This window comes from Manacus vitellinus, unplaced genomic scaffold (assembly GCF_001715985.3).
Source record: "Manacus vitellinus isolate BGI_N305 unplaced genomic scaffold, ASM171598v3 scaffold_4_pilon, whole genome shotgun sequence".
Classification (NCBI taxonomy): domain Eukaryota; kingdom Metazoa; phylum Chordata; class Aves; order Passeriformes; family Pipridae; genus Manacus; species Manacus vitellinus.
Window position 1 is genome coordinate 21,062,163 of NW_021940604.1, and position 14,652 is coordinate 21,076,814.

The window sequence follows — 14,652 nt, forward strand, 5'->3', positions numbered from 1 at the left end:
TAATAATTATAACAAGATATCAGTTTCCCTATCTGCCTATAAATAAGGTCATAATATGTGTCTGTCTTACAATTAATCTCTATCCTTTGAGTCTGACTTTGAAGCCCATTCCCGTTGATTTCAAAAGAAGCTGCTGACACTTTGTTAGTCAGGGCCATCTACTTTCTCCTGTATGATGTGTTGCTGTTGTCACGTATCACTTTCTTGGCTATAACAGACTGAATTGATTTGTCTTGGCTAATTTTATCTTAAAAGATAAGCAGACATGCCCAGGACTTACATGAGAGACATTCTGGAAATATTACATTCTGATGTGCAAGCCAAGGTGTCAGAGCAAAACACCGGATCAAAACAAACTGAACGATTGGAATATGACAATGGTCCTCTTGCCACCACCACGATGGCATGAGAACTGTAACAGAAAATGAAAAGGTTCAACTGTTTATCCACAAAAGACAAGAAGCACAGCCTCCATCCCTGCAAATACCCTTCACCTTCATCTCACCAGCCCCACCTCCTCTAGTTCACTTTTTAACACCAAGTCTCTGCTATTTATGCAACACTCCCTATGATGGTGGTATTTTTGTTTCTCATGTGCCCCTCTACAGTTGAAGTTAGGTTAACACCTGCTACCCACCTCTAAGCAACTGTGTAGAGAACCTGCCACAGAAGCATACAGAACCTCACAATCTGTGAGGAAAGAAATAGATAATATCATTAATGGTAGTATAGCACCTCTACAATTCAGACCATTCAAAAGAAATAATGACTTATCAAGAGTTCCAGGGTGCCACGGTCCAAGAGGGGAGGGGAATGGAGCCGTGACACAGCACAGACAGGTCCAAAGTCAATGTAGAGGTGCAAATGGAATGGTTTATTGAGGTGTGTAGGGGTTTTATGAGTTCAGGCAGGGAAAGAGCTAGAACATGGGGTGGAGCATGAGACAGACAAACGGGGGAACAAATCAGGGTAGGGACACAGGTAAAGGGGGAGGAACATGGGAGGAACTGGGGGAAGGAAAGGGCGAATGGTAATTGTTTCCTCTCTGCAGCTTTCTCAGCTAATCAGAGGGAGGAGCAGGGAAACAGGGAGCAGGCAAAGTCGTGGCAAGCCCAGGCATGCCCAAACTGTGCACTGTGTAGTGTGGATACAATGCAATACACATATTTTAAACCACATAATAACGGTAAAGTCCATATAATAACTGTAAATTCCATATAATAAAGTCCTTTGCTGTATATCTTCCTCCATGCCTGGAACTGTTCCCATTCTGCTTCCTGCTTCTTCACACTGGAGGTTCAGATACGAATGTCAAAAATGACCAGAAGTCCTGAAAGAAGTATTGAAAAACTATGAAAATGATGTTATTACTTATTAGTTACCACTGGGGAGAGGACATTGGATTGGGAAAAAAACTATTCTAAATTTAGTTGACTTTTAGCAACCAGCTTGGTTGAATTTTTCAAGTAAGTTTTTCAGTATTTCATGTGTTGTGCTTCATTACTACTTTTACAAGGTTCATACAGTTCCCAAGGACAATGTTTTTAGAAAGAAAGTCAGGCAGCTGTTTTCCTGTTGCAGTCTGGAGGTGGAAACCTTCAGACATCTTTCTCATTAAACCAGGCTGGAATGAGCCAGATCCCAGTGTTGCTGGTAACTAATACCATGAGGGATGAGAGCTGTTGGCTTTGAAGTTTTGTCATGAGGGAAAATAAACAGATTATGCCCTTAACCAGTACGGCGAAGAAGCAAAGAACATGCGTATGTCTCCTTGCACCAGATCTACAAACTGAAGTCTGATGGTATGTCATCCTTGAACCCTACAGAATAAATTCTGTCTTCTACCTGCAAACTCAGACTGTTCCTAGTATGATGTAATCTAAAACATGGGACATAAGTTAACAAAAGTGATGTTTTATTTGCATAACTAATTTTATTAGCATCTCTCTCTGGCACAAACCATAACAGACAAATTATTGCTTAATACACCTTGATTGTCATAGGTTTCTAGTACAGAATGTAGACAGCTAATTCATTTGATGATACACAGATATGCTTCCAACATTTTCTAACCTTTACAAAGGTCCTTTGAACACATTTTGGATCACAAACATCAGTCGACTGTCAACATTTCCATTGCACCACCATGCAACATTGTCAAATGTTTCACTGGTAATATTTGGCACTAGAGCTTAACAGGCTGTTTGCAGATGTCCCACTGGGAACTGACAAACCACCAGTGGCCCACACACAACAGCCTGAGATTGGTTAATTTGGAATACATTATTTGTAATAAGCATTCCATTGGATTTTTACTTTTGTCTTTCACCAGTCCTACTGTCTATCACAGTGAATCAAAACCAAATGTTAAAGATTGGGGAAGAAATTTGTAAAAAGAAAAGATGATACAGAGAGAACAGAAGGAGAAACTCCTGTTTCTGTACCCTGCCATATTGAAGAACTCCTGTTCCAAATCTCAGACTACTTACATAACACAGTCACATCATCTCTGCCAAAGATAAAGAAACTGGACATCCATCACAGCATAAATTTATACTCAGAGGTTTGTATTTTTATAAGCACTCTATACATCATTTTAATTTTTCAAAAATTTTACACAAGTCTGCAGTTTTTTAAAAGGAATACAATATTTGAAAATTTTTTAAATTAAATGCAGGAAACGCTCTTGTAAGCAGGTTTTTCTTAACAAGCAGTCCCACTGTACAGTGATATTTAGGGAAATTAATATATATATTATATTTTCTGCTCAGAATATTTTGGTTATAATTTTCCTGTTATGGGACTAATACATTTGCAGAGAAATTTAGATCTAGTGAGCTGTAATGAACTGTGTTTTTCTTGAGTTATTCTATTTTCCTATTTCTTTAGCATAAATTATTCATTATTTAATAATTCTACCATTTGAAGTTATCTATATTTCCTTTGTTATACAGAATCATAACATGAGATTTTTTAGATTTCTAAGGCCTTGGGCCAGTCTGGGATTTTCCAAAGACACAAAGCAGACATATTCCTCCTTTTAGGACTTTGATCTAAGGAGTAATTACAATATTTCCGCTCTCAAAGGGCTGTAAATTAGCATGGTGAACTCTTTTACAGGGATATGAATATCTTTGTTGTTTACGTAAAGGAATGTGATGGGTAACAATGTTGTTTTCACTTGGTAACTTTTGCCCATTTCAAGAATGGTATTTTCTGTTTTCTGTAAATGTGTTTCAGGGGTTTTGCGTTATTAATGACCTACTAGGTGAGACACCTTCATCATACTCTGAAGTCCATCTGGGTACCTGCTACATATGTGCAATACATATCAGGCTTTACTTGAAGAACTTGTAATATAAACCTCCTTAATGATATTTCTAATGGTATTTCTTGCTCTGGTGAATCAGTAGAACACTTGAAGAAGAAAGTCCCTTAATGGAATGTGCAGAGTGCAGATGGTCAGTTGGCTGTGCTGAGCAAGGCCCACGAAGCTTACCACTGTTCTGGTTCACCGTTGTTCTCATTCAGCACTTCATTCACGACACTTCTATATTCACTACTGTTGCAGACAAAACAGTCCTGACTCAGGACATTTCACATAATATATTTTATTGGAAATAAATAAACAGAATTGTTTAATCACTTGTTCAAATATTTAGAAAAGAGCAAGAAAACAGATTATTAAACACCCAAATACCTTCCTTCCCTCTCTGAAGACTCAACTTCTGTCCAAGATCATCCTAGCGCATTTCTACTCTTCATCCTCAGGGTTTTCCCTGATGTGCATGCAGGCTGCATGCACTCCCTCAGGGTGTCCCTAGCCTGGTGTGGATCACCCTCTGTTGGGCACCTTAACCCAGCAACAAGCGTGTCCTTCCAAGACTGCATCACGAGCCATCTCCCTAGCAATGTTCCCTACCACATCTCCTTTACATTTTTCAAAATGTATCTCTTCACATTTCTCTTCATGAGTCCTCTTTTTGGATCCTCATATGTTTCCTTTTGTGTATTCCTGGTGCACCCTCATCCCTCTCTCTCTCCTCCAGTATCTCCTGCTTCAGCAGCTACTGTCCTTTCTAACATCTGTTTGAGCAGTGGAGCAATGTTTTGTGGCACTGTGGGCTGTTTCCATCTGTTACCAGGCCAGCTGGACTGGCTCAGGATACCCTACAGGTGCTGCCCTCCAAATGCTATTATAGGTTTCCAATACAATTACTTACTTTAGGCCAATTGTAAAAACATGTACGCCCTGAATTCTTCAAAGTCATTATGTTATGGGAGATAGTGTCAAAAGCCTTGTTGAAGTCAAAGTAGACAACATCCATTGCTCTCCCCTCATCTACCCAACCTCATCATAAAAGGTTATAAGATTAATTTCCCCTTGGTGAATCCATGATGACTACTCCTAATAACCTTCTGTGGAGCTGTTTCATCACTTTTTCAGGGATGGATATGAGGCTGACCAGCCTGTAGTTTTCTGGGTCCTTCTTGCCCTTTTGAGGACTGGAGTGACATTGGCTTTCCTCCACTCCTCAGACATCTCTCCTGTTCTCCATGACTTTTCAAAGATGATAAAAAATGGCTTAGCAATAACATCTGCCAGCTCCTCTAGCACCTGTGGGTGCATCCCATCAGGCCTCATGGATTTGCGGTTGTCAAGTTTGCCTAAATGATCTCTAACCCAATCCTCCTTGGCAAAGAGAAAGTTCTTTTCTCCAGACTTTCTCTCTTGCCTTTAAGTTCTGGGATTCCTGAGGACTGGTCTCAGCAGTAAAGACTGAAGCACAAAAGCCATTCAGTAACTCTCCCTTCTCCATATGCTTATCACCAGCGCATCCCCCCCATTCAGCAGAGGGCCCACATTTTCCCTGGCCTTCCCTCTGCTACTGATGTACTAGAAGAAGCCCTTCTTGTTATCCTTGATATCTCTTGCCAGATTTAATTACAAATGGACCTTAACCTTCCTCTTCACATCCATGCATACTCTGATAATGTTTCTATATTCTTCCCAAGTGGCCTGTCTCTTTTTCCACATTCCATAAACTGCCTTACTCATTTGAGTTTTTCCAGAAGCTCCTTGCTCATCCATGCAGGTCTTCTGCCCCCTTTGCTTGATTTCTTCTTCAAAGAGATGCACTGATCTTGAGCTTAGGGAAAGTAATGTTTAAATATTAACCAGCTCTCTTGGACCCCCCTACCTTCTACGGTCCTAACACATGGGGTTCCTCCAAGTAGATCTTTGAAGAAGCCAGAGTTAGCTTTCCTGAAATCCAGGGTTGTAATCCTACTTATTGCCCTGCTTCCTCCACACAGGATCCTGAACTCCACCTTCTCATGGTCACTGCAGCCAAGGCTGCCCCCAAACAACTTCACATCTCCAATCATCTCTTCCTTGTTTGTCAGTACAAGGTCTGTCAGCACACCTCTCCTCATTGGCTGCTCCACCACCAGTGTCAAAAGGTTATCATCAGTGCTGTACAAGAACCTATGTGTGTGCCCAGCTGTGCTGTCTTTCCAGCAGAAAGCAAGGTGGTTGAAGTCCCCAGTGAGTGCCTGTGCTCGTGAGGCTACTTCTGGCTGGCTGTAGAAGGCCTCATCCACTTCCTCTTCCTGACCAGAGGGTCTGTAGTAAACACCCACAGCAGTGTCACCCATGTTAGCCTGTCCCTAATTCTTACCCCTAAGCTCTTAATTAGTTCTTCATCCACCCCTAGGCAGAGCTCCATCCATTCAATTTGCTCTCTCACATAAAGAGTAATTCCACCACCTCACCTTGCTGGCCTGTCTTTCTTAAAAACACATGGACATCCATGACAGCATTCCAGTCATGCGAGCTATGACTGTAATCGCAGTGAGATCATGGCCCCGTGAATGCACACAGATCTCTAATTCCTCCTGTCTGTTCCCCACACTGCATGTGTTGGTGTACAGGCATTTCAGAGGGGTAATTGAGCATGCAGGTTTCCCAGGAGGAGTGCAAGAGGATGCACTTTGGATGCCACCCCCTGAGTCCTTCAGTTAAAAAGATGCCTCACCAAGCCGGCCAGCCTGCTGCCAAATGCCTGCAGAAGATGGAGAAGTTCGAGTAGAGGTTCATTTTTCCAAAAAAGAGTATTCAAAAAATTGTCTCACACATATTCCAGTAATTTGCCACACAAGTCACTGGGTGGTTAAAAATCTCCATTGCCACCACAGGAATTGTGATTCTGTCACTTATTGTCAAGACGTTTTGTTCTGTTTTGTGCCCCTGCTTTAATGTTATCTTTACACCTCAAGCTTGTCACTGCAGCAGGAGGCCTAATCGGAGGCTCATGGAGTCCCTGCCTGGGCCCTCCCTGGTCTCATACTTCCTGAGCCTTCAGACCTGTTATGGGCCATTCCCATGACTGCCATTATCAGAAAGAATTAGAAAAGTCCTGGCACTTTTTTCAGGCTGACCCTCAGGCTCCTGGAGGACAGTGTTCTTGCCACTACATCAGGTTCAACTAACCAAGAGACTCGCAACTACACTTAATATCTTTTCTTTCCTCCCACAAACCTTGGTCCCAAACCTGAGAGCCTTGTGTTTCACACCATTTTCTTCTTTGCCGGGGTAATACTTTGTCCCACGAGCTTGAGTGGCCTTGCTTGATCATCTACACTATTTCTGAATCAGGCAGAGTTTATTCATGGTGAACTTCTTTACATCTCTCTGTAAAAAACTTGTGGGCCCAAAACTGTGCCTACAGGTATATGGAAGTTAACAGATCACCAAAACACTTAATTTTACCCTTAATTCTCGGTGGGATGCTTCTTTAGTTGATAATACCTTCAATGAGAAAGAAACTGATGGAGGAAGGGAAAAAGAAGGAATCCACTCTCAGAATGAAGCCAAATAAGCTGATTTCCATGAAGATTTAAGAATGAAGCCTGACAGGCCAAGGGTGCTACCACCCCCTGCACACAGGACCTCTGAGGGACAGCCTGCTGCCCCCTTGTCTGGAGTGGTGCACATTAGTATAATTATTCCCTGACTTCATCCCAAAACCTAGCAAGGGTTACTGTCTTGTCTTTTTGAGATTGTAGCCATAAAATTAAGTGAGCTGTGGGCAACATATTCAGCTCACTTTCATATACACACTGCAAGCCTTGTTACCAGGGCCTCACAAAGCATCTCTTGAAAAAGGAATACAAGATGCTCTTTGTAAATAAAAGTTCATGAGTCTGAGGAATGAAGTCATTTTCCAAAATCGCAGTGAACGATATTCTTTTTCACAAGCCAACGAGAAGCTGAGAGGTGGGCTTGATGGAAAGAACTGAATGAAGCATGTTAGAGAAACCACTTAGACCTCTTAGCCCATGACACAGCCAGGCTGTCTCCCTCCTCCTCCTCCTCTTCCTCCTCCTCCTCCCGCCCACGGCCTCCCCTCCCCCATGCCGCAAGGAAAGGTTGGTCTAGCTAGGTTTTTTTAATAAATTTGGCACCTTTCTGCCTTCCCCTGAATAAACTGGAAATGTTAAAAAATAAAGAGTCACGAGAGTCAGTGATCTGTGTGGAGAGGTCGGAGAGAATTGTAGGAGGGAAGTGTAGAGGGGGAGGAAAGAGTGACCTCACTTTCTGAACGGCAAAGTTTGAGTGGGAGGGTCTCAACACGAAAGGTAAAAAAGGGAATGATGTGAACATATGAAGGAAGCCAGAGCACTGAACAGAGCGTCAGTCTGTATCCTGACAGGGGGAGATAAGGTGGCTGGGGAGCCAGCGGTGCTTTCCTGGAATACAATCTCTGTTTGACACTCTCTGCTTAAGCACTGCCCATCTGTATGTTATTGTGCTGGAGCCTCTGGGGAAAAAGAGGAGCCACAGGCACGGAGAGTGAACGAGGGAGGCAGCAAAAGCGTTTTTCTTCCCTTCTTTTCCTTTTTTTTTTTCTTTTTTTCCCCTTCTTTTCCTTTTTTTTTTCTTTTTTTTTCCCCCTCTTTTAAATCGGGATCTGGTTAGACTGCCTTGAAGTGCCACATCTGGAAACTGAATGCTGAAAGAAAGTTAAAATAACTGAGGCATCACTAAGCCAAGGGGGGCTGATTGCAGAAGAGGGTAAACAATTACTGAGACGCTAGAAGACCACTGCTGGATGTAAGGGGAGGAAATGGCTTTGATCTCCGTCTGGCCCCTCGTTTCTCCTATATTATTCTTTTTGAGATGCTTGTCCTCCAGCACAGCCTCGAGTGAGGGAAGCATTTTTCAGTTTGACATTGAAGGTAGCTCAGCGGTCAGCACGCAAGAAGCCACTGTTATCAGAGGGCAGCAGCAGGCAGTAGCTACTGGAAGTTGGGTGACTTTTGCTGAGGTACAGTAACTCCCTTCTCTCTCTAGTGTCTGCACTTTTATGCTTTCATCTGTCTGTATCAAAGCTCCCATCTGGTTAACGTTAGCTTAATCATTCGAGCTTTAAAGCGATACAGGAGGGTTTGGGGGAGGGGGCGGGTATAGGGAGGGGGGGGTGTCTGAGATGTTGCATTTAGAGACTGGAGAGATACAGTTCAGACTTCAAAATGTACACATGCCCTGCCTGCTGTGAGCAGATAGCTGCTGTGCTTTGCAGTGAAGCTTGCTTAGCTTGTCTCTGACTTTCCTGCCAACATAACTAAATAGGCCTGTCCGAACAATTATTTTACAAGAGTTAATTGTCACAAGACTTTTCTGCTTGCCTTGTAATTCCTGCAATTGTAAGTCACTTCAATTTCCTGAAAGAGTCTGTCTTTTGATGGTAAACTCTGTACTGTAGAAGCGTGTGCTTTTGCCTCTGAATGCCATTCGCCTTCAAAATCTGAAGTTTGTTTTTGCCGTGAAAGCAGTAGATGATAAATCAAATGCATCTAGGAAACTGCCTGAAGAGAACACACCTGCGGAGATTTCCAGAAAGTGTGAGGTTGGGATTAGTGACAAATGAAATTAGAGAGATCTGAGAAGCAATTTGATGATGGAAAATTTTCCTTCAACCCTTGTGTTTTGAGATTGATTGATACTGCTCATTCTAGTAAGGCTGCATCGGGAATGAACTACTCAAAAATACAGCATCAGGAAACAATAATTACTCCAGCATGCCCTGAGGGGGGAGGGAGGGTGGAATGGGGGACACGACACAGTAATATGTCATGCGTGGAAGATTCAAAGTAGGAGGCCAATTGAGTTCCATAAGGTCATGGGAAGGGAAAGAGTAGTTCTTCTAGCATAACATCCAAAAATGAGGTGAGATTAGCACAGCTGTGTCACTGTGACAATATCAAGATCACAATCTCCGATATCACATGGCTAATTTTCCACCTCCACTCCACTTGCCAGAATTCACAGCCATGGAAATAAGTTCATAAGCCCTTCAGATAGCCAGGATTGCTGCAGGGCTGGGCAGAACTCATTTCTCTGCTCCAAGCAGCTGGACATGCTCAGGAAATGCCTGCCTACCCCGCCAGCAACTCCACACAAAACATGACCTGTGTGAGAAAAGTGGAGGTTAAACCCTGCTTTGCTCAGCACAAGGAGCCAACCCAGTTCTTGGACATGCTCCACGATGTGAGATGTTCAGATCTTCCCTCCGGCCTGAGATCAGCCCTGGGAAGCTGCATTGCCACCTGTTGCTTACAACATGGAAAGTCCCAATCAGCCTGATTCAAGAGCTGGATGGGCTTTATAGCTGCTTTTCGCAGGATAAGGGGCATAAGTGGTTGCTAGTCTTTCTTGATATGATTGTGTAGTATGGTTTTACCAAAGACACTATTCACATTGCTTCACTTAAATATATTGGACTTTACCTTGGAAAAGTGCAATGAGATACACTGGACACTGCAGGGAATGACACTTTAGTCTCCTTCAAACATTTCAATCCTCCCCAAAGTTTTGTTTGTTCAGTCCAGCCTAATAGACTCGATAACTGGTGTTTGCCCTGGCAGTTTACTTCAGCCCCTGCAATGGCAGCATTTAGACTCTGGATCCCATGTTACAACTGGATGACTGTGCCTGATACAGTCATGTCAAGGCTCTTGCCTGCAGGATGCTGTGTTTTCATGAGAAAGGAGCAAGGATTTCAGGATCCTTTGGTAGCTGAAGATTTCAGGACCCACCCCCATGGCAATTTCCAAGGCTGCCCAGTAGTATGCTCTTTTGGGATAGGATTGATGACTCTGTAACAGTGAGAACATTCTTATCCATTGATCCATGCATGTGGTTGGTAATAGGATCTGGGGAACAGGGTCTAAGCCTGGAGGTTGATGTAGGGGCCAGAGAGTGATCGTCTGATTGTCTCTCACCCAAGGAAGGAACATTTCTTTTGGTCCTCAGGGAGCTTCTCTCTCCCACAGGTCACCTCCCCTTCCTCAGCCTTGGGAACAGGGTTTTTCCCAGTAGGTTTGAATTAGCCTCTTTCGAAGCCTGAGTTCTTAACCCACAGCTAACAGTGAACCGCAGAGTAAACTCCCTTACACGGCATGGTTTGATTCAGCTCCTTCGTCTAAATATTGACTCAGGCCTACGGCTCTCCCGAGCAGACACAGGCTGTTAGTCACATCAAATAGTGCCAAATTATACAAAGGGGGCAGTTTCATAAGGCAGAGCTACAATGGATGGGGCTTCATTGTGGTCTGTGGTATAATTCAGCTGCAACATGAAACACATCAGTGGCAGTTTCTAAGCTGAAATCCCACTAAGAGTTTGATCTTAGGGACCTGTAGAAGAACAGGAGATTCCAATTATTGTAAATACATAATAGTGACTATTTCTCAGCTTTCCACTCCTCTTCCTTTCCCATGTTTGGCAACCCTAAACTGAGAGGAACTGGGAGAAGTGGTTTAAAAAATCAGAATTAATATTGATGTGGAGCCTTTTCTTTTTTTTTCTTTTGTTTTTTTTTTTTTTCTTGGATTTTAATGAAAACCTCTTAAAGCAGAGAGAAGAGAACTAACTACATTTTCAAGGCTATGTTGTTATGCTGTACCTGTGCATAGAGTGGACCATAGGTTTGAGCTGGACTTCAGGCAACATCTACTACCTTGGTGCCTTGGTTCTTAATAATTATGCAATCCAGTACACCTAACCAAATCAGGCACATAAACTGTTCCTAGATGTTTCAATGAGAATCATGGGCTGTCTTCAAGTATAAACCCAAATTTCCCATACAGTAGTGGAGATGCTAGGTTTTTTAAGCCTCTAATTCCTAGTGGTCTTCCCAGGAGACCCTCAAAGGAGCCTTTTCTTCCATAAGGACTTTGTTGGATGCTTGCTTCAGGATAGCTTTATTAATCAGCTAAAATTCCAGGGCATAAAATGTAGATGTTTAAATTAACTGGACTAGATTCTACACAATAAAATGTTGTGTAACCTACCTAAGGAGCACTGTTAGTGACCACCATGAAGTATCTACCTCTCTGCCTCTTGTTTCAATGAAAATGCTCAAAAATTGATGAAAATTATTCAGAAAAGTGTCATGAGAAGGATTACAGTGTTAGGAATTAGAAGATATCCGAGAGACTCTGCAATCCAATTTGCCTAGCTCAGAGGGAGGTTAAGAAAAAAAATTGAACTGATTGTGTAAGAACATACATAGGCAAAAAAAAAAATTAATAATAGGCTTAATAGTCTAACAAATGAAGGTCTCAGCATATGCAACAACTGGAAACTGAAGGTGACCGGGTTGAGACTACAAGTTAGTTACAAATTTTAATTTCAAAAGTAATTTAGCACTGGAGATGTTATTAATTTGTGTTGGTTTGTCTATCAAGGGGCAGATAATATGAAAAGCAGTCACAAGTACTCAGTTGCTTGTGTGGTATTTAGGAAAACTAAGTTCCTTGGCTAACAAAGACAATAAGAAGAGGCTGGGAACATGTTACAGTGGCAAATTCTTATGTCTATGGGGAGACAGTGAGAAAAAGAGTGGGTACGGAGTACCAGATCCAGCTCATCATTGCAACACAAAAGCAGTTGTTGGCATGAAGTCAAAGACTAATTTTTCCAAATAAGGATAGATTAAAATATTTTACAAGGAAGATTCATCAGAGATGGAAGCATAGCATTTAAAGCTGCACATATCAAATGAAAGCAAACAAGCAAGTGGCAAACATCAGAGATGTTTGTTTCAGCATTCACTCACTAGATTGGACACAGTAGAAGGAAAGGGGATGGTAAGACACTTCCCGTTTTGGTAAGGCACAGCGGTAAAACTGAAAGCCAGAAGTAACTTGTGAGAACAGTTATATCCCACTATCAAAAACATGCCTCTAAAGTAAGAGGCAGATCCTACATTACCATTTGGGTCTGAAGCCTGCCACTGTCAATATTTGCATTTATAAATTCCATTGACATAATGGGGTTTACTCTATAGGTGTAGATTTTGTTCCCCAGTAGGAAGACAGTTCCTTACGGAGTCTAAGGTGAGAATAAACAACAGTACAAGACTTCAAATACTGGAGAGTATGGCAAATGATTCCCTGTGATTCACATTGTGCAGTTACTTTTTTGAATGAAAAATGAATGTAAGCTGGCATCCAGTAAAATACTCATTTCATTCTGATGTAAATGACTACTACAGTTCAGAGACCAGTACAGGAGATGAGCGTGGGAAGGATTAGGGAAAGGGAACACAGACATTCTGTGGAGACACTTGCCAAGTTGAAAAAAGATGATCTCAAATGTCCTCTATGGAAAGAAGGGAAGCAAATAGTGGGAAAGAAAGCAAACCAAAGCAGGAAGAAGAAAAAAGAAGAGAAAAAAAATTAGAGCAAGAATGAGATAATCAAGAGACTTAAGAGTAAAGAAAAAAATTAAGTAGTTGGGATAGGGCAGGAAGCCAATTCCCAGAGCGAAGGAAGGCATGATATTATTGGATGGATGGAAGAGGAAAACTGTTTTCAGCATCAGTGGTTTTGGTTCAGGGGAAAGGCAGAGAGGCAAAAGTCCTTTAAAGAAAACAATTATCACAGCCAACTCAAAATTAGCCATGTACTATAAAAGAAAGTAAAAAGCAGAAGTTATCTAATGGAGCTTGCACATTAAAATGACATGTTTGACAATCATTTTTTCCCATTTGACTTCTACCAGTATCTGCTGATCAAAAGCAAGAAACAGTATTTGAGATGCTTTCTTTCTGGTTCTCTAAATGATAAGCATTAATCAGCATGGGGCAAGTGACAAACTTGCCTCTCTAAAATGGCTCACTTAAATATCTGAAAAGAGAGCAGTCACAGCCGCTCCTTAACAAAGACTCTAAGACTCAAACTATCATCAAATCATCTTTACCCCTTTCCCCCATAAAGGTTGGAACAGAAAATCTTGCAAACTGTTGAGAGAAACCACAATTTGATACTTTCTTGTGGCATTAGTCTGTTCAAAACAAACTAGTACTACAAAAAGTAGCAGAAGGCCTAATCCTGAGGTATGAGCCAAAAAGGTTTTTAGCTTGACAGAAACCTTTATATTCTTTTAAGCTAGTGGGTACTCCATCTACTTTAAAAATGCAGATCTTTAAATTAACTCACTTCAGACCCTCGAGGTTATGTTAGGTTAATTCCCTCTCATAATGGGCAATTTGGATTTCTAGCTGCTGTTTTTTTCTGGTATAACAAGGTTATGTTCCGAGAAACATCTATTAGTGGGGAGGAAGTTTTACTGCAGATGTTTGTGATTCCAGCTTAAGTTTCTCATCAAAGCTTTAATGAAAATCAGCTGCTTGGAGTAGCGCCGCCCGGCCCCAAACCTTTTAAATCATAGAAAACTAAAGCAAATGGAAGCACAGGACAGAGTGGATGGACAGTGGGAAATGTTCTCCATTTCAAGAAGACGTATAAAGCACCAGAAAATACAATTTAAACTCTGCAGCAGTGAGTTCCCACAAAATTTTGGGCAAGTACCAGCAAAGTGCCCCAAAGCTTATTCAGGGCTGTGAAAACCAATAAAAGGTATTTCATGCCCACTCTTATTCATAACATGGGAAGCAAGGAAGGAATTAAAAGTCCAGTTTTTCCAGGACGCCCAGGAAGAAATAAAAGAATTGCTTTCTGAAGAGAACTTGGCCTGATTTAAACTGATAACAATTGGAGCTTCTAGGGTTCAAGAGCTGTATAAAAGAGGTCTAGTTTCTGAGTAATGTATAACCAGCCACTGATAATTTACAACTTGCTTCTGGACTTAGATTTCAAACACCAAAATATAGACACCCTTGGGGTTTGTATTTTAATTGGTCCTCTTGAATGTTTGGATCTGATCCCAGTCCATTTTCACACACCACCATGAGCTGGGGTTATTTGGGTTATGCATCCTAATGCAAGATTCAACAATTGCTGAATAGCATTATATATAAAGGTGTTAGAGCTCCACAGTTTTTGAAATCTAATTCTTTATTATAAAATTAATTCCAAAGATTTTCCTATCTGTCAGAATACATACAGTGTGTACTTGACAATGCACTCAGAGATTGCCTAAAATGCAGTAAATATGATCTGGCTTTGTCGTTCCTGTTTAGCTGCATTGTGCAATTCTTTATGTAGTTATTTCCTTGAAATAAATACCTCATAAATACTAGAACTCCTTTTTTTTCTTTTATGACAAACTAGTAAGAAACAGTGCTAACCCCCCAGCATTCAAAAGCCAAAGAATGAGAGAAGGCTGTGAAAAATATTTCA

The 14,652-nt window shown here is 41.6% G+C and overlaps 1 protein-coding gene across 3 annotated transcripts in view; it reads left to right on the forward strand.

Annotated features, from left to right (window-relative positions):
• Positions 1-7,665: 7,665 nt before the first annotated feature.
• LAMA4 (laminin subunit alpha 4) overlaps positions 7,666-14,652 on the forward strand; it is a 102,543-nt gene continuing 95,556 nt past the window's right edge. For all 3 annotated transcript variants that reach the window (XM_008931395.3, XM_018078184.2, XM_018078186.2), the window contains exon 1: positions 7,666-8,330. In XM_008931395.3, the coding sequence (XP_008929643.2) occupies positions 8,130-8,330 (201 nt within the window). In that variant the 5' untranslated portion in view covers positions 7,666-8,129. The remainder of the gene's footprint in view (positions 8,331-14,652) is intronic.